The 20,426-nt window shown below is 34.2% G+C and overlaps 1 protein-coding gene across 1 annotated transcript; it reads left to right on the top strand.

The window, feature by feature from the left end:
* The first annotated feature begins 3,493 nt into the window (after positions 1-3,493).
* Positions 3,494-16,961, top strand: LOC122028794 (transducin beta-like protein 3). Its single transcript, XM_042587694.1, has 14 exons — positions 3,494-3,896; positions 4,417-4,593; positions 5,634-5,783; positions 7,191-7,399; positions 7,496-7,766; positions 9,531-9,665; positions 11,280-11,398; positions 13,016-13,172; positions 13,270-13,516; positions 13,586-13,662; positions 14,150-14,269; positions 15,521-15,651; positions 15,721-15,895; positions 16,259-16,961. The coding sequence occupies exons 1-14, from the start codon at positions 3,591-3,593 to the stop codon at positions 16,637-16,639; spliced, it is 2,655 nt and encodes an 884-aa protein (XP_042443628.1). The 5' UTR covers positions 3,494-3,590; the 3' UTR covers positions 16,640-16,961.
* The last annotated feature ends 3,465 nt before the right edge of the window (positions 16,962-20,426 follow it).

Genomic DNA, 20,426 nt, shown 5'->3' with positions numbered 1-20,426 from the left:
AATGATATATTGCTCTACGAAACTTGATAATTTTGTTCTGCGAAACTTAATGATATTGCTTTGTGGAACTTTAGTAATGTTGTTATGTGGAACTTACTGATATTGCACTGTGAAACTTTAGTAATATTGCTGTGCGAAACTTAATGATATATTGCTATGCGGAATTTGACGATTCTATTCTATGTAACTTAATGATATATTGCTCTGTAGAACTTTAGTAATATTGCTCTGCGGAACTTAATGATATTGCTCTATAGAACTTTAGTAATGTTGTTCTACGAAACTTAATAATATTGCATTGTGGGACTTTAGTAATGTTGCTCTGTGGAACTTAATGATATATTGCTCTGTGGAACTTGACGATTCTATTTTATAGAATTTAATGATATTTCTATGTGGAACTTAATGGTATATTGCTTTGCAAAACTTTATGATATATTGGACGGAAGATCTACATTACATTGCTCGGAGGACCTCATTATCTTTGAACAAAGGATCTTGACTTATATTGCTCGAAGGAAAAATCCCGACTACCATTAGATGTCCTTCCTTTAAGTCAGACTGAATAGTGAAATCGAATAAAGTCCAATTAAATATGTGATCAAAGATAACTATCCCGAGGATAACCCTGACTACCATCATTACTCGGAACCAATTATATATTATCATATTGCTCGGAGATAAAATCTCGGCTACAATCAAGAATCTTTTTTTTTTTTAAAGGTCAAAAGGTGTCTCATTAAAAATAATATTTCTTTTATAATGTCTATAATATTGATGTAGGAAGCATTAGAATTGAACTTATATTTTGATATTATCAAAAGTTCAAAGTTAAGTCATGTTATGATCTAATAGATTGATCAAGTGTACATGTTGCTATATCTAGAAGTACTAGTAGGTCAGCTAGACAGGATACTAGGCAATGAAAGTTTCGACAAATTAAGGACACTAGACAAAAGTCTAGGTGGGTCATTGGACCGACTTGTAGGATCGAAAAGACGCTAGAGGGCAGTGAATAGCGTTCATCACATTTTATAAAATCACGAGAATACGCAGTGAAAAATAAATGAAGGAAAGAATAACACAAAGGCCTAACGCAAGTCTTTTTTACTTTGTTTGGAACCTTTGGTGACTCCTACTCCAATGCCCACACTCATGGAGTGCTTTTATTTGACAATCACTATCAGTTCAAAAATGTTTACAAAGTTTACGTACAAGAACTATTAAAAAAATACTGACAATAGAAGAAGAAATTGCTTAAGCGTTGGTTGTTGGAGTAGCCTTTTGGTGTCGTCGAAGTCTTCTTGGAGCAGTGTGCAAGTCCAAAAGTTGGAGCGAGTGATGTCCAGAAAGCTCTAGTCAAAGTCCTTTTTATAGGCTCTTTCCGGGAGCTCGGACCACCTCTGGGAGTCTGGAATGCTGACGATGTGGTTGCACCTCGGCAAAACTTAATCTCTGAAATTTCATCTATCTTAGGGCGCTCGAACCAACCCAAGCACTTGGACTTGACGTGTGCTAACCAACTAGTGTGCACCACCTCAGCCAGTCGCTCATTGCTTCGTCTCCTTGCCTGGGCGCCCAAAGCTCTGGGCGCCCAGACCTCTGGGTGCCTAAACCAAGTCTTGGTGTCTGGAATCTTTTTTCAGCCTTTTGCTTTTCTGCGTCATAAGTTATAAAGTTAACATGATAAGCAATAATATAAAAAAGAGTAGTAATAATGTTTTTAACAATCTCTAGATTGTCTAGTTCTAACTTTGAGTTTCTCTGAAATCATATGTCAAATTGACGCCTACTATTCCCTTAACCGGGAACGCATTCTCACTGGGTCTCTCCTCCAGTTGTTTACCTCCACTTACCAATCACATATTTCCTTGATATCGGGTCACTTGATCTACCAGGACTTCCTACCAGATCTCAACCAATCTGGACTTCAGCCAGTTGTCAACCCAACTAGACTTTCTTCTACCATATTTCAACCAATCTAGACTTCATGCCAACTATCAATCTAGCTGAACTCCAACCTGATTTTTTGGTTCTCTAGACTCATCAAGTTCATATCCTACACACTTAGTAAAAGGATTATATTACAACATAATCTAACTTTAACCTTTGTCATATATCAAAATTTGAGTTTAATTATTAATGCAACTTGCACCAACAGACCAAACATCTAGTGAGATGGACTCAATAGGTCAACGTGGACCAGATATCGAGTTAGAAGAAAGCTCTGGCAGGTCGATGATCGAATGTTGAGCAGAGAAAGTCCTAACATGTTTCGAAGATGGGATATTTGACAAATAAGTTGAGATGAACTCTTGAAATGGAGAGATTTTTCTGAAAAGAAGAATGGTGAGGACATGTTCTCATTTTGATAACAATCTTAGGCGTTGATCTGACTAAAAAAACCAACAAATATTTCTAAGTCGAGATCAGACAATCCTAACTGTCATACTTATTCATACATATTATTTATTATTTAACTCTGTTTTGCACATAAAAAATAAAATCTTAGGTTGACTGAAGGGTTTGGTCGATCGAACAAGATGATTATATCGACCAATCTAAGTAGAATTTGTAGACAAGATTGAGACCTAGCAAAGAAGAAAATATTGGGATGTAATCAAATGATTATGAGCATCAGTTGACCAAACCAATATCATAAGTGCAGAAAAAATGATTGGATTACGCAAGAAAGGAAACCCTAGGGGTTTAGTCGACTGAACAAGGTTTAGTCAATCAAAAATTCAGATTTCGTGAGATCGATTAGATCAAATCGAAGCAAAAAAGTAAGGAAACGGAGATCAATCACTTGATAGAGATTTAGTTGATTGATAGGGATCAATCGACTGAATGGTTCCAGTCGACCAAATGGTGGCTATAAAAGAAGTCTCGGGATCCAAGTCTCATTAACAATTCAACTCTCTCTTCATTTCATTCTTCTTATCCGATCGTGCAAGTTCTGCTACTACTACATCGAGAGGTTCTTTGATAATCTAGACCCAAGTTTTATTTATATGTTATCCGTATACTTTGTTTTAGTATTTGGATTTATATTCAAGGAGATAGTATTCTGTATGGTTTTTCTTTTTCTTTTTTTTTTTTATGAAAGTTTTTGGACAGGAAAGATTTAGTTGATTGTCCCGTTGAAGTGATCAAATATCACGAAATTTAAAATAGTAGTTGTTCACTACGAATAAGTTTTAAAAAAATTATGTTCTTCAGTTCTTGTCTCTAGTATTTTCAATTCGATTTTGATTTTTTACTTTAGAAAAAGAATAATTTTAAACTATATGATTCAACTCCCTTCTCGTCGCTATCCAACACATAATTATACCTTCGACGTTCTGAAAAAATTATTTTAATTTTTGCACAGCTAAAATTTAGGGTTCTAATTGATTAATTAAATATATCAGATTTGATAAATTAATTGCAATTTAATTAGATCAAGTATTTTAATCTTCCCCGATTAAATTTGCTGGTGGCACCCATCAGGCTGGCAGGTCGCATAAAACCTAAACCCCTCCCCTCGCCGCCCCCCTCGCGTCCTTTCTCTTGCTATCCGAGCCGGACCTTCCGCGCCGCCGTTGGCGATGGATGCGCTATCGCCTCTGGTTCTGAAGCGAAGCTACCGCTGCGTGTCGTCGCTGCAACAGTTCTACGACGGTGGATCTTTTGCTGTGTCCTTCGACGGCTCCTTCCTCGTTTGCTCCTGCGGCGACGAGATAAAACTCGTGAACTCGTCCGATGCCTCCGTCTTAGGGAGTCTTGGCGGGTTTTCGGAGTCTAGTACTTCCTTCACCTTGAGCCCTGATGACAGGTTCCTTTTCACTGCTGCCGACAGCCGTCAAATTCGAGTTTGGGAGCTCTCCTCCCGTAAGTGCATTCGTTCGTGGAAGGTATGTAGGGTTAAGAGACGGTACCTTTAAGCCAAAAGGCACCTGTCTAACCTGCTTTTTCTTTGTAATTTTCGAAGTCCTGATTTAAATTGTTGTGATTCTTCTCGAGGAGAAAACTTAATACAAAGTCAAACATAGATGCATTCATCTTGTCCTTTATATAATTGTAAGTTAATTTCAATTATGATATATATCTAAGTTAGTTCACTTGAGAAATTTGTTCTTTAGCTTTTTTATTCTCCTTTTATATTTTTCTTCGTAGTTGAAAATGTTGCTCCGTTTGAGTTTTTCTTATATATGTACTGCCGTAACTCATTCAAGTTACAACATTGTACTGTTTTCAATCATTTTCTTGAGGAATATAAAATGCTTAAAGGAAAATGCATAATTTCATACCATCAAAAAATTTGCTTTTCTTTGTTGCTGGATGCGGGGAATAATTATCTTTTATAAATACTCGCAAGATATTCGTAAGAAAAAAATATTTGTAATTTTATGAGCCGTCTACATTTTTGTGTAGGGACATGATGGTCCAGTAAAGATCATGGCATGCCATTCTTCTGGTGGATTGCTAGCTACAGGTGGAGCAGACAGAATGGTTTGTGTATGGGACGTAGACGGTGGATTTTGCACACATTTTTTCAAAGGTCACCGGGGTATTGTGACATGCATCAAATTCCACCCGAACCAGTTACTTGTGAGTAAAGTTTGAATGTTAGTCTCATATAGTTTGTTTGCATAAATGATCAGATTGGTTCTATCCTGAATCGTCTTTCTAAATATTTCTATCAATTTGTACCATACTTTTATTCCAGCTAATTGCATAATGCTTTTGGGATTTTGCATGCCTGACATGTTCGATTATTTGTGATTGTACGTGCAACTTTTTTATAATATGGAAAAGAGCAAGATTGAAGTTGGACACTAGCCAATATAATGTAAAATATTTATGTCATGTTTACTTAGATGCAAATAAGAAAAAAAAAAGAAGAAAGAATAAGAAAAGGACGTGAGGTCCCTTTTCTAGCTAGGAGGAGGAGGAACGTCATTCCTTCCATTTCCTACTTATTTCTCCCAAATTTGATGGAAGTGGAGGGGAATGAATTTTGAGACTATATTAAATACAACGGGAACAACATTAAAGGTAATCCTTTGCTTCACGAAATATTATAGGAGTAAATAATGCTAATTAGGTTTTTGGACCCTCGAGGCTTCAACTTCAGGTCTAATCTGATAAAGATATTTTGATATTGAAATATATAACCAATATTTATAACATATACAAACTGACACACATTACCCAATGTCACTGAAAGCATAATAATAGATGAGCAATGTTTGGCGGCATATTTTATTGATTGCACTTTGTTTGGTTCTACAAGCAAACATTAGTCAAGCTTGTAGTCAGGCCCCTGGAATGTAGTTGGTGTATTATTATAAATATGTATTTCTATTCCAAAGGTTAAGGTATTTACTTCAATAGTTTGGCTAAGTTAAGTCTATATAATAAACTCTGCGACAAGCCCTCAGATCTTAGTCTTCATTTGAAATATATAGCACCTAAAAGATTTGGGTTGTTTATTTAACTTTGCTTTTGGTATGGAGTTGAGACTCCCTTCTGTAACCACCTACTATTTGTTTATATCATGCAAGGGGTCTGTCTTTAGCAATATAACTTTTCTTGTTCTGGGAATTCTTTCATGTGTTTATCATTGTAATATGTTTTGCATGTTCCAGTTGTTCTCAGGCGGTGATGATGCTACTGTTCGTGTTTGGAACTTGCAATCTAAGAAGTGTGTTGCAGTGCTGGAAAAGCACTTCTCACCGGTTACCTCATTGGCAATATCTGATGATGGTTCGATTTTGCTAAGTGCTGGAAGAGATAAGGTAAGATTTCAACTTAAAATTTCTTATTTAGTCTATTAGATTAGGTTAGTAATTATTATTTTCTACATTGATCAAGGTACATGATCTATTAGTCTATTATTTGAAAAGACTATTGGTTCTTGAAAACTGAAAGTCTAAAACACCACTTGTTAGGATGTGGTGTTTTTGCTTCCCTTGGAGACTAGTAACATTTAACTTTGGTAACTAATTAATCATGTGTTTTTCTCACTTATATGGTTTGTGCTTATTTTAAATGAATTGATTGTTCTATATTTCTTGTGAAGAAAAATATATTATTTGCCGTAAGAAATTTCCCAGGCTAGGACAGCAGCATGACTAAAAATTAAGTAGGAAAATCCCAACTATTAACTAAAGCAATTTCCAATTTGTTTTCTTATATAGCTCTAGGACAATGGCACGTTGTAGGGGCTGGTTGTATCTTAGCCTTTCAATAATTCAATGTATGGTCTCTTATAATTTGCTATTTTAGTCACCTTGACTTACAATTCACTTTTCTCTTTACTGTTAAATTTGGATAGCTGCTCTATGTGAATGATACACCATTCCAATATTTCTACTTTGGCAAAATTTAGCATGTTTAAAATGATTCATATATCTGAACACTTGTTATTACTTATTACATGAAATGTGGTTTTGAACCTAGGGTTTTAGCTTATGGATCTTTTCATAAAAGGGTTAAACTCTAGCTTTGGCATGTTGTTGGAATCTGAGTATCAATTCTGCTGCATGCTCAAATTAAGTTTTTCTTTGGAGTTTGAACTCAAGCCTGAAATCTGTTTCTATGTACCAGGATGCACGTTTGTTTAACAGGATAGACAGGTCACTGTAAGCACTTGAATGGAATAATATTAACTTCGTGCAATTTCTAGGAATCCAGTCAGCTACTAGTTTAGACTTTAGATAAGATGGCTGTGGGGTGATTTCCTTGAGAGTAACTTGTGCTATTCAACAGCTTTTGTGGGTTTGTTTCTTTGGTTGGGGAATAATATATTTCTTTCCTGATTTTATGAGGAAAATTGTTTTCATTTGATTTTGAAAAGATATAATTCATTAAGGTGCCTGCTCATTCATGTTCTCTTTATCTTCTCATTGTATTGTTACCTATTCTTCCGGAATGATACATTTCTTTCTTTTTCATAACAAACATTGTTTTATGTGATGGAAAAGTTGAAATGTTATTGTGTAACTTTTCTTTCGTTGCTAAATGGCGTTAGGCACTTATTTGATCCTTGACCTGATTCTTCTTCTAAAATATTCCAATTTAAGTTTGTTTGTATATATTAAAGGCTTTACATTTGCAGTTTATTATAAGTTGGTGTTTTATGTTTTCCATTTCAGTTTCATTTCCCCCTATTTCCTAATAAAAGTTAATTCCAAACCACATAGGTCGTGAACAGATGGGACCTGCAAGATTATAGCTTCAAGATGACAATACCAACATATGAAATGGTGGAAACTGTTTGCATCATTCAATCTGGTGATGTTTTTTCTCCCTTTTTGGAAGTAAGCAATGGTAAAAATACTAGCTCTTCAGATCCAGTTCATTTTTTGACTGTTGGTGAACGTGGGATTGTGCGTATATGGAGCTGTGAAGGGTATGATTGATCCCCTAAAACTTGGGGTTTGCACTCTTTTTTGTTTTCCATCTTTTACATCCCCACAAATTTATTAGTTATTTTGTTTTGCAACAGTGCTATTTGTATATATGAACAACCCTTGAGCCCTGGTGAAGGTGACTCTGGAAGAGGATTCTTATCAGCTGTTTTCTTACCATCGGATTTAGGGTTACTCTGTGCAACTGCTGACCAACAGTTTCTCTTCTTTTCCCCTACTAAATCTGCCCAAGGAACATTTCAGTTGCACTTGTACAAAAGGCTTGTAGGCTACAATGAAGAAATTCTTGATATGAGGTTCTTAGGTGATGATGAGCAGTACCTTGCTGTTGCTACTAATTTGGAGCAGGTATACTATCATTTCCAATTCAACTCTAATTGGCTCTGATAAACTTTGTTGAAACACCAAATTAGTGTTGAACATCAGCTGCATATGCATTTGTATGTATCGGCAAAATTTCTGTCACATGCATATGTATTCATACATATGCATATGTTTTTTAATTATCGAAGCTCCTGGAGCTAATGAACTATCAGGAGCTACACGTTATGCTTTTTAATTATGGGAGAGCTCCTAGAGCTAACAAGTTATCTGGAGCTCCATATTCACTTGCAGTAGAAGCTAATTAATTACACAGAAAAGAGTGAGGAGGATTGTGAACTAATGTGCTTACAGTAGAACTCCACCTGTAATAGAAACGTACAAATCACATACAGAGAATGAGGAACATGACAGTGACAAGGAACTCAATACAGTTTCTACCTTTATCTGACTACTGTAGATTTTCCACATTAAGTCTTGTAGTATCTTACATATGCATTAGTTCTTGACATATTGGTGCCAATTAGTAGGTTATGCTCTTGTGTGTCCATTTGATGCTAAATCTTTTCCAAGTTTAACCCCATGCACCCAAATATTAGTCCACTGCTAAATTATGTTTTCTTCTGAGCACATTAGGCCTAAACCAAGGTTTCAAATCTTGATCCGTGCTGAGATTTCGGTCCTGGAACGATATGGTTTCGGTGTCGTGCCGTGCTGATACAGTTTAGTGTTTTTTTTATTTATACATAGTAATTATTAGATAAATATGTTTATGATGTATAATTTAAAAATAAGTTGTATATTGATTTTGTATAAGTTCTAAAATAATTAAATATTGTTTCTTTAAAGAAAATTGATTTATCAATAACTCGAATTAAATTTGATACATCTTACCTTAAAAATTATAATATATATTTTAAATAGTAAAAAAAATCAGAATATCAATTAAATAGTAAAACAATAAAAAATAAAATATTTTTTTAATCAGAATATAAATATGATTTATTAGAATCTTTTAGAATTTTTAAATGAAATTTAAAACAATACAAAATAATAAAAAATATTAGAATATAAATCGTATTTATTATTTATTTTTTAGAATTTTTAAATGAAATTTAAAACAATAAAAAGCAAGTTTTAGGAGTATTAATTAATAAAATTTATTTTAAAAATTTAAATTTTAAATATATTTTATTGGGATAATTTAATTAGAGTTTATAAAAGTCTGTTCAAAAATGAATTTTTGATCAGTAAGAATAGTAACATCACGCGGGCATCTGGTGGCGCCGGAGGCATCTCATGACGCCTTCAACGGTGCTTGCGATGCATCCGAGACGTGGGCCCGCAACGCTTCTGGTGGAGGCGATCGCGTAATGCACGTTTGATTCCATCTGTCGCTCGTGATGCACGCGATGACGCATGAAATTATTGCGTGCGAGGTGCCGGTTTCACTCCGCGATGGAATCGTAAAAACCGTCCGTGCCGCCTCGCACGAAACGGTATTCTCTTCCTTGGCCTAAACATATTGTTTAGTGTTGTTCTTATTCATTTATGTGCTCACTCTCATAGTCAGTTCATAAGTCATTGCCATTGATACATAGCCCTGTGATATTAAATTTTGCATTTTAATCTTTTGAAATTCATTTTAACTTCAAAAATTAGCGCACGCACACAATGACAGAATTATGCAACGTTAGTTTGCTGTGCATTCTTCATTGTGTATTGTGTTTGTTATGTGCATTCTTCATTGTATACTGTGTTTGTTATGCACATTCTTCATTGTGTATGCAGGTGCGAGTATATGAAGTTGCATCCATGTCATGCGCTTATGTTCTCGGAGGGCATACAGAAATTGTTGTCTGTATTGACACTTGCATTTCCTCTACTGGGAAGACAATGGTGGTAACAGGAAGCAAGGATAATAGCGTGAGCACTTTACTGTTCTGCTTTATAGTTGCTTTAATATTTTTTTTTCTTTTTCTCCCAAAGTTTATTTTATAATAATTTACATCATCTACAAACTTGGACTTATGATACCATGATCTGCAGGATTCAATATACCCATGATTTATCATTTTGATGTGGAACAATAAACATTTAAGAATCTTATAGTTTATGCATTTGAGGCTGTGGGGTACCTGGGCTGCTTGCAAATATCAGTTGCAGTCGTTGGCCGATTAACAGGTGTTTATCTGCCTACTAATGGTCTATAAGTTGCAAATCCATTTGGAGCAGGCCTCTATAAGCTGCAATTGCAACTGACTTAAAATGATTTCTTTTTTGTCCTTGCAGTCTGCATATTCATGAACAATGCATTCTAATATGAAATATAAAGGTTGGGAATTAGAAATAGGAATTTAGAATAAGATTTTTTTATCTACGTCAACAATCTATATTTAATGATCTTGACAAAAATAAATTCTAAACAATGGTATACTGTTGTTTCATGATTTTTGGATTTTAAAATTAATAATTTAAAATATTTTATTTCAGCTATTTCTTGATATGAAGGGGAGTTTGGTGCAATGGTAAAATTGCTGCTGTGTGACCTAGAGGTCACGAGTTCGAGCCTCAAAAATAGTCTCTTGTAAAGTAGGATAAGGCTGCGTACAATAGACCTTTCCCGGGATCCCGCATTGGCGGGAGTTTCGTGCAGCCCTTTAGCTATTTTTTGATATGTGAGACCAACATTGAATCATTTTAAATGAATATGTTTCTCAAATATACTAATTAATTAATATAATAGGAATAATTAATGGATAATTATACTTCATTTTCAAAAAAGTATTTTGTTATAATATATAGACAGGATTCAAAATCTCAAGCCAACAAGCTGGAGTTTTAGTGTTTGACTGGAATGATGTTTTGGTATTGGGTTGACGTTTCGATCTATATGGTGCTAGTGGCGAATTAGAGGAGGAAGGGGATGAAGAAGAAAAAAGGAAAAAGATAACTACACAACTTTTTGACGTTATCTTATATGGACAAATGTATAAAAAAAATATTATCATCTAAATTCATCTCTTGCATAATAGCATATTAAAGAGTGTTGAGTGACGGTATGACACAATAGTCATGATATGATTAACACAACTATATAGAAGACATTGCTTGTGTCGACTAGTATTAAGATTTGGTAATTTACTGGAACGTTAGGTTTCAATCATGCGACCTTGCATGGTATGAGATTTCAAACCATGTGTATAATCTTATAGATGCTGATATAAATTAAAATAATTGAAAATGATATAGTAATTTTTGATATAGATTAAATATTTCAAATTTTAGGGTAAAATAATTTTGTTTTGTTGCTGCAATGCCACTTGCAACATTTTGCATTTGTCTACTTTTTCTGATCTAGGGCACTGCTAATTGCAGGACCTTCAAACCACACAATTAATGAAGTAAGCATTCTATTAATTAATGAATGCATATTCAACATCCTTCTCTGATAAACCTTAAGGAAACACTTGTCAGAAGATGACCAGCTATATTTCTTTTTTTCGTTAACTAGTTATTCTTTTCCCCCCAATTTTATAGGTGCGATTATGGGATGTTGAGAGAAAACAATGTGTAGGTATTGGTAAAGGCCATATGGGAGCTGTAGGAGCTGTGGCTTTCTCTAAGAAATTGAAGAATTTTTTTATTAGCGGCAGCAGGTGATTTTGAAATTAGAAAATTCAACTACATTTGCTTCACTCTTCTGCTACAGAATTTGTTCTTTACCAGAGCTTTGAATTATATTATGTTTTTTTCCCCTCATTCTTAAAGAATTCTTGGTTCAATGTTTCTCTTATTTCTTTTTAAAATAGTTTTGGATGTTTTAGATGCTACAAAATTTTTGGATTTCATTGTATGATGTTTAAAATATCAGCTTGGGAAGCCAAGGTGGTCCATTCGAATTAAAGTGTACAGATTCCCTTTTTTTAGAAGAATATGTGCTTCTTACCATGAATGTGGTCTGTAGGTAATTGAAATTGAAAACAAGATTTCAAATAATTGCTGGATGTTGGAGTTTTGAAACCTAGTTGAAACATTTGATTTCAATACCATACTCTGACAAAAATTGATATGCTTCGCACACTGATAAGTGTGCGTAGATAAATTTGAGCATCACCCTGAAACTCACTGAATTTATTTCCAAAAATAATACCAAATGGATAGTCAATTCAACTAGGAATTTGATGAATTTTTAATCGAAAATATAAATATCTCAACTGGTTATAATTAGTTATGGTAATAATGTTAAAATCTCTTTTGATAATTCAATGGAGGATCAGCAAGCCTTCAACCTTCAGAATATATATGGTTAACTTGCAAAGAAAGCTATCAATTTTCTCTTTTTCATTATGTGTGTGTATGTATGGATGTACATAATATAAATTAAAGATATTTAATTTTGTAGTTTATATTAAATTTATTTAGTTTGATAAGTATTATTGTCATAATGAAAGAAGAGCTATAAGCTCAATCTTTATTAATAACTTCAATTCACATTCTTTTTATTAAATTTAATTGATTAGATAGATCATTATATAAATGAGAAAAATATTCATCTTGTATTAGGTTGTATGTACATAGAACTAATCTAAAACCAACCTACCCTTTGGTTCAACCTCTGCATTGTATTTTTACTTGCATATATCAATAAACAGAGCTTAATTTTTATCACTATCCACTTTCTCATTGAGTTTAAAAAGGCATTAAAGATTTATTTTGTTATCCTAATCAAAGTTTTATAATTCTTAACAAGCTGTGTGTCAAATATTTTTGTGTTGACTTGCAATCCAACAAAATATTTTTCTTTAATTTTTTTTCTTCATCAAGTACAATTTTAGGACTCAATTCTAACAACCACATGACTAATTCCTTCCATTCACTAAATCTTTGGGTCTCAGAAACTGATTTACAACTATTCTTTTCATCTGGTAATATTTGCTTGACAATCTAGTGAAGCATTATTTACTTATTCTTAATTGTTTTTCTTAGCCAGTTCAAAACTGAAGTTCTATGCTTCCATATGATCTTTTCAACGTTCTTATGATTATTTCTGACTTTGTTTTAATTCTATTATTTAGTTTGTCTTCAGAATGTAAAATTTAGCATTTATTCCATTATGTTATCCAGTAACATAAACCAATAAATGCAAAATGATTATTTCAGCCATTTCTTTAAACCATTCCTAAGAATACACAGTTATTTTATTTTGTGATAAGTGAATTTTGTTCACAGTTTTCCTAGTTTTTATACTTAAACCAGCTTCCCTCTGTTAATAGTGATCGCACGATTAAAGTATGGGCTTTTGATGGAATCTCTGAGGATTCTGATCTGGAGATTGCACTAAAATCAAAGTCTGTCATAGCTGCACATGACAAAGATATCAATTCTCTCGCCGTCTCACCAAACGACACCCTAGTTTGCAGTGGTTCTGAGGTGGATAAATGGTTCAAATTTTTTTTATTGATACCTAATTTATCAAAGATTATGCATTTGTTGTTCCTCTAATCACTTCATATTTTTTATTACCTAGGATCACACTGCTTGTATATGGAGGCTTCCTGGCCTAACTTTTGTTGCTGCTCTTAAAGGGCATAAGAGGGGAATTTGGTCAGTGGAGTTCTCTCCTGTAGATCAATGTGTGCTGACTTCTTCTGGTGATAGAACAATTAAGATATGGGCTGTTTCTGATGGTTCATGCTTAAAAACATTTGAAGGACATACTTCAAGTGTATTGCGAGCCTCATTTCTTTCACGCGGAACTCAAATTGTTTCATGCGGTAAAATAAAAATTTAAATATCCCTCTAAATTCGAAAAGGGAGGTTAGTCTAAACGTTTTCATTTCTAGGTGGGGATGGCTTAGTTAAACTATGGACAATCAAGTCAAATGAGTGCGTTGCAACCTATGACCAGCATGAAGGGAAGGTACTGACCTGCTTTGGTAATTTTTGTGATGATAGTAGTTGAATTTGGTTAGTAGCATGCACTTTTATTATTATTCTTTGAAATAATCTGTAGTGTTGTCAGTGGACTGCAAATCAGCGATCATTTCATGATTTACCTCTCTTTCTGACCTCGTGGTATGCAGTAGATAAGAATATTATTTTGAATGTGTTGTGGCAAGAAAAGATAATTGACATTCTCATTTATGATTATTTGAGCTGAGAAAAAACCTAATAAAATCAATTTAGATGACTAGATTGAAATATATGACTATCTATGCCAATTCAATCCAGTTTCTCAAGAGGATAATTTACCACAACAAGCATGGTCAGATTGGATTCAACTTGAGAGTTGAGACCTTTCACACAGAGCTCTTGCATCTGTTACTGAGGGATGCTGGATGTGTTAAACCAATACAACTAAGATGCCAAAGGGGTTGTTAATTCGTATTGTTCACTTTACTCTACAGATTTGGGCATTGGCTGTTGGGAAGAAGACAGAGAAGCTTGCAACTGGAGGCACTGATGCTGTCATAAATTTTTGGCATGACTACACAGCTGTAGATAAGCAGGAAGCCTTCCTCAAAGAGGTAGGTTTCTTCATGACCCACCATTTTTTTTTCTTTTGAGGCCTACAATATTTTCTATTTTCCCTTTGTTTGACTGTCCTTTTCTAGTAATGCAATGCCAAAAATGAAAATGAGGTCATGTTTGCTATAATTCTTCAACAATGCTTCTAGTGATATTCTAAAAGTTTAAAAGCAATTATTTGGTCTATTTGAGAGTTTCACAGTGTAATAGTTTCTGTCAATGAAGTGTTTGGAAACACTAAAATTTGTTTGTTCCTGTAGATATTATTTTGTTACTCGCTCCCATATGGAAATTTTTTTATTTGGAGTCTATTCTTACATGATTTTGTCATGTCCTAATGAGATTCCATAGAGATTAAGCTCGGGTGTGAGTTGTATTATATCCATGGCCTAGTAAAAGAACCTACAGAACGTTTCTAATGAAAAATCTCTTAAGAACACATAAAAGCACAAATAAATCATTCTCTTGACTTGATAGCAATGGTAACATGAAAATCTTGGTCAAAGCATAGAAACAAATCCCCATCCATTAAAAAGACGGAGAAGATAGCTTGTGGAAGAGAAGAAGAGGAAAAAGGCTGCTGGAGCTATTATTTCTGCTGATTGGTGCCAGATTGCTGTTTTGTTTGTTCATTGGGAGCAATTTAGGAGGGCAATAATCACATGAACGGGATAGGAAATCAATCAAGCTAGGGTTTTGTTATCTACATAAACTGTTTTGACTAAACCAGTTTTTCTCAACTTACCTAACACCCGGTTAATCTGCATAGACTGCCTAACCTGTCTGCCCTTTGAAAGACTTGCCTGAAGGAGACAACATAATGCATATCAAAGCACCTGGAAAGCTGCCTAGACTGGCTTATAAAACAGTGTGACAGTGGAAGTATCCGGCCATCGTAAAGTTTATCATGGTACTTGCTACTCTGGTAAAAGTGAAAACCAATACCTATATTCCTGTGGTAGTGCTACTAAATCTCAAGTACCTAATAGTTATATATCAATCCATATAAATTTGATTTTCTATCTTTGCAGTTTGAGGATTTAACATACCACATATTTCCCTGCTTTACCATTCCATGGGATCATTTTATCATTTCTTATATCAACATTTAGTGAGTGAGAAATGATTTACCATTGTCAGGGTTTAAAATCTTACGTCGTTTTTGCCAGTTTATTATTGATCTACTATGGCATTTCCATGAATTTAATATGCCTTTGTCTTGCTTCTGATATGTGCTTTACTTGATGTAGGAAGAAACAATTTTGAGAGGCCAAGAATTGGAAAATGCTTTGTCAGATTCTGACTATGCTCGGGCAATTCAACTTGCATTTGAACTTCGCAGACCGCAGAAGCTCTTTGATCTATTTTCACATCTTTGCAGGTTAGGAACAATCATTTTTTACCTTATTGTGTTCAACGTCCATCCTGGCTTATTTGAGGTGTGATGCAGGAGAAAGGATTCTGAAGACTCAATCAGGAGAGCTCTTAGTGGTTTTGGGAAGGAAGACATATGTGTTCTTCTTGAATTTGTACGGGAATGGAATACGAAGCCCAAACTCTGTCATGTTGCACAAGTTGTGCTTAATCAAATTTTTAGAATCTTTCCTCCGACTGATATTATGGAGGTAATTTCTACCCTAAAAAAAATCACGAGGCATAAAACCATAAATCCCTAATGTAACAAACTTTTTTAAAGTTTATTATGTCCTGCTTGTCCTGCAATCTCCTTTCTCATTTGCCAGTACTTATTCTTTTGTTGCTCTGCATTTCCAAGCATTTGTTTCTCAATTTAATTGGAGAAACAAAATTGCATACTGTGTTTGACGCTTTTGCATTTCTGTTAACTAGGCAATTCAAACAATTCATTTATCCGTGAACAAATTATATTAGAAAATCTTCAGTTTCGACAATGGACAAATAACCTTTGTGTAACTTTGTGCTGGCAATTATATGTTTCAGTTTTTTGACATTCGTTATTCTTTTTCCAGGTCAAAGGTGTTAGCGAACTTCTTGAGGGTCTCATACCCTATTCCCAAAGGCATTTTAGCAGGATTGACAGGTTAGTCAGGAGCACCTTCTTGTTGGACTACATTTTAACGAGGATGTCCGTGCTAGATCCTGAAGCTACAATTATGGCAAACAATGATGACCAACAAAATTTGCCACTAGAGAATGGGAAGCTTGATCAACACGATGATCAGTTAGGCTCCGAATTATGTGAGAGTGATGCCAGAGTTGATTCACTGATCCATACACAGGAGGAAATAGCAGTCTCAAAGAAAAGGAAATCTAGTAAATCAAAGAAGGGATCTGTTAAAAAGGGCAAGTTTTCGTTGAACAAATGCAAAGAAGCAGCTCAGGTCTCTTAGAGTGGATCAATGCTATTTGTGGCAGCAAAGGATATGAGTTTTTCTGGCAAACGTTTTTGACTCCAATTGTGAAAGGGGGAAAAAATGGTCTATTGAACAAATCAAGTTGCGAAGCACACAGACATCTCTCCCAAAGCAAAGGAGGCACGAGTGAATGCTGGTTCCGTCTCATTACTTTCCCCATCTCACTAACACGGAGGCCTATTATCTAAATAGCAATTTTGTAGCGTTTTTTGTTTTTCTATTTGTAATACTAATTGTGCTCCAAACTCTTGTATTCTAGTTTTCCATTATTTACGAGTTCAATATACTATCGTTTAAAGTTTGGCACTCGTATTTATTTTCTTTGATAAACAATAAACTTTAAAGGATTGTGATGCAAAACAATTATGATATCCTTGGTTTTCATGCAAAGAAGGAAGAAAATGCATTTTTTTTGTAAATTAATTTAATTTGAATCCAAAATTTTAAATTTTTGCTCATGCTCTATTTGGATGTCATCAGATAGGGAATGCGTTACATTTAGAGGTTGATTTTTAGAATACTCGTTTGATCCTTTTGTTTGGTTTTTTAAGTTTTTATCACTGCACTACCGTGGAGGCATGGGGCAGCACGTGTTGGCATGTATACATGCGACAACCAATTACATTAAGAAGGTTAAGAGCACGCGTTTCCTTAACTGATCAAACAATTATGAACTCTCTTAATTTTTTTTCAAGTAGAAAACTCTTAGCTAGGGTTAGCTTCACATTGTTTACTCCAGGTTGTCTGGCTGTAGATTGTTTGGTTTTGCTCTGATCCATCATATTATTTAAAACTAACCAGTAAATAAAAATCTAACATTTAATTTTAAAGATATTTAATTCTCTCATGAAACCTTTTATAAAATTATAAATCATAATTTTATATATAAATACAAGGTCTTCAAGAGTGTATTGCCCAGCTCAATCCAATCAAGAGTCGGAGCCTCCTGTCTCAATTTCATCCTCACCTGCAACCATTCAAATCTAGTGAGTCTAATGATTTAGTACATTCAAACCATGATAAATAATATATAAACATACATTCACATGCATAAAAAAAATACTTTTAAAATAAATACATTTAACTTTAAAATCATTTGCATTCATTCACAAAACTCTTTAATATATTTTAAGCATCGTATAATTTTTTCCTCGTCATTAATCATACATTAATTATAAACATTTTATGTGAAATTTATTTATTGAAAGTGACTCATTTATCCTTTATTTGATTGATTAATATAAAAAAACTATAGTACCAGGAGGCGGAGTTTAGTGACTACTTCATCGCATCTTTTTGGCCTAAATATGGAAATATGATACTAGACTTCCTCTGGGGACTTTTCCCTTACGATATTCCATCAATCATTTGTAAGTTCACCACCCACGTTTTCGACGGATCCTCACACATCGTCTTTGTCAGGGGTGGATCTAGTGGGGGCGGCATCGGCGATCGTACTTGAATTCCTAGATCCGCCACTGGTCTTTATCACAACCAAATCGCATTTCTCAAAAATATTTTTCCTTTCCTTTTCTTTTATTTTAAAAATAAATAATTTTTTCTCATTTTCATTAAATAAACATACTTCCAACAATTTTATACATTTAATATAAAGTCTCGAAACTTATAAAACTTTTCATATAATTTTCCAAACATTTATTATAGTTATTCAGGACACTGCCAGAACTTTTATTTTTCCCTCAAACATAACTTTTCTATTTTACCCTTTATCATACCTATAAAATCCTAAACTATACTCTTTCTACTTTTTACCATAAATTTTGACTTGAGCCCTTCCTAAACCATTCCATATACTTATTTTTTACTTTAAAAATTTGCTAAACATGTTGTCAAGCCTCTCGACTAGTTCAACATGACTTAACTTCCCATGCAAACCTTAGGCCCATTTTGACCCTAATCGACTCAAATCTTAAAAACTTCCTTCCTAACTTGAACCAAGACTTGACTAGACCCTTGCAATCATCCTAGGACCCTCTTGGACAATGATAATTCAGCAACAAGCCTGCACACAACCCATGAGCAGACCTAGCCCTTTTCCCCTCAAATCGTGTGCCCTAGGTGGAGAACAAGTCCATAGCTGAGCCCTCCATGCTTTCCTTGACTCCAGACTGATTAGCACCTCTCCCAGGACTCCTTTGGACCCTAACATGACCCACAACCACAGTTGCACCTAGTCATACACGACCCCTCCCCTTCCTTCCCTTAACTTGCAACCTCATGGCTCAAAAACCCTAGCCATGGGTTCAACCACTTCCCTCTCTATCGAAACCCTTCCAGCATACATGAAACACTTCTAGGACCACTAGACATCATCCTATTAATCATTACTCCTTAATTGCAGCCCTTGTCGCTAGCAATCTACAACAAATCTCAACCTTTGATAAAAACATCAAAACTTTGTAAAAATACATCAAACGCTTATAAACTTTAACATAATCATTTTTCATGCATAATTACATAAGCATACATAATATCGATTGAATGGTGCAAAAGAAAGGTTTTAAAAAAATGTGCATATGCATTTAAAACACTTGAATTTTGAATACCGACAAGAGGAGTCAGAGTGCATGATCGGGGAACGACTTAGTTTCACTTTTCCTCCTCTGAAAATCTTATTTTTCTCACTGTTATTTGCTACTATATTCCATGACTGCATCCCCTCTAGGAACCTTAGGTTAGATGGTGAGATTTTCGAAAATCATCCTAAGGAGACTAGGGTTTTGGGTATTTAAACTTAGGGTTAATTAAACTCACTAACCTTAGTTAATTAGGCCCAATTAAAGTCAAATACAACCTTCATAAAATGTTCATAATATTAAAGTTTTCGAAATTATTTGACTAGTCTATAAGAAGTTGCATAATTTGTCAAAACTTAGTTCTTAAAATAAAATAAGTATCGACTAGTAATTAAATAGAAAACCTATACTTTTTTAGAAAAAACTCATACTTAAATAAACATATTTTTGGACCATTTAAATAAATATTTATTGAAATCATTTATTTAAATTATTTTAGCACATTTAAATTCTTCATGCAGGTAGTTTACGTGGACTTTTTTTAAAATTTTGCGGGGTGTTACAATTCTACCCCCTTAAAATGAATTTTGTCCTTGAAATTCACCTAGTCTTGATAATTAAAAATCTTAGACTCACTTATTCACTTCATACTTAATCAAATTGACTAAAATTTTGCACTCTATCACGCTTTTGCTGGGTACATGTGTCCTAGTTTCTTAAGCAGATATCTTCATCATATTTCAGATTAAAATTCCCATCAAGATTCTATGGTAGAAGACATCTTCCATTAGTCCACTAGTGTTGATTGTCAATTTTTGGAGATTATCACTTTCCCCGGTATGGGTTCATCTAAGGTAATTCTCTATGATGGTATTCTCAATAGCAAGCTCTTCACTGCTAGATCGTTGGCATCAATTACAATGCATCAACATTTTCTCAGATCACAAGTATCTCAAAATGTATTCAGTCTGTGTTATTATTGTTTCATATAGGCAATTCTATTACTTGCACAAAGCGATTACTAGATAAACACAAATTCCAAATTTCAGAGACTCTAAGCATGGTTGGTATTCTCTCTGTGCAAACCAACATCTCATCCTATTCATGTCACTCTAGCAGAAAGGTCACTTTGATGAGTATATTGGTCGGAAAACTCCTACATAGGTAAATTTTCAATTTATTATCTGTAATTATTTAAACACCAACCCTAGCAACATTAAGGATCC

The sequence above is a fragment of the Zingiber officinale genome, chromosome 1A, assembly GCF_018446385.1.
Source record: "Zingiber officinale cultivar Zhangliang chromosome 1A, Zo_v1.1, whole genome shotgun sequence".
NCBI lineage: Eukaryota > Viridiplantae > Streptophyta > Magnoliopsida > Zingiberales > Zingiberaceae > Zingiber > Zingiber officinale.
Note: the sequence above shows the minus strand (reverse complement) of the source record. Positions and strands in the feature narration are given on the sequence as shown.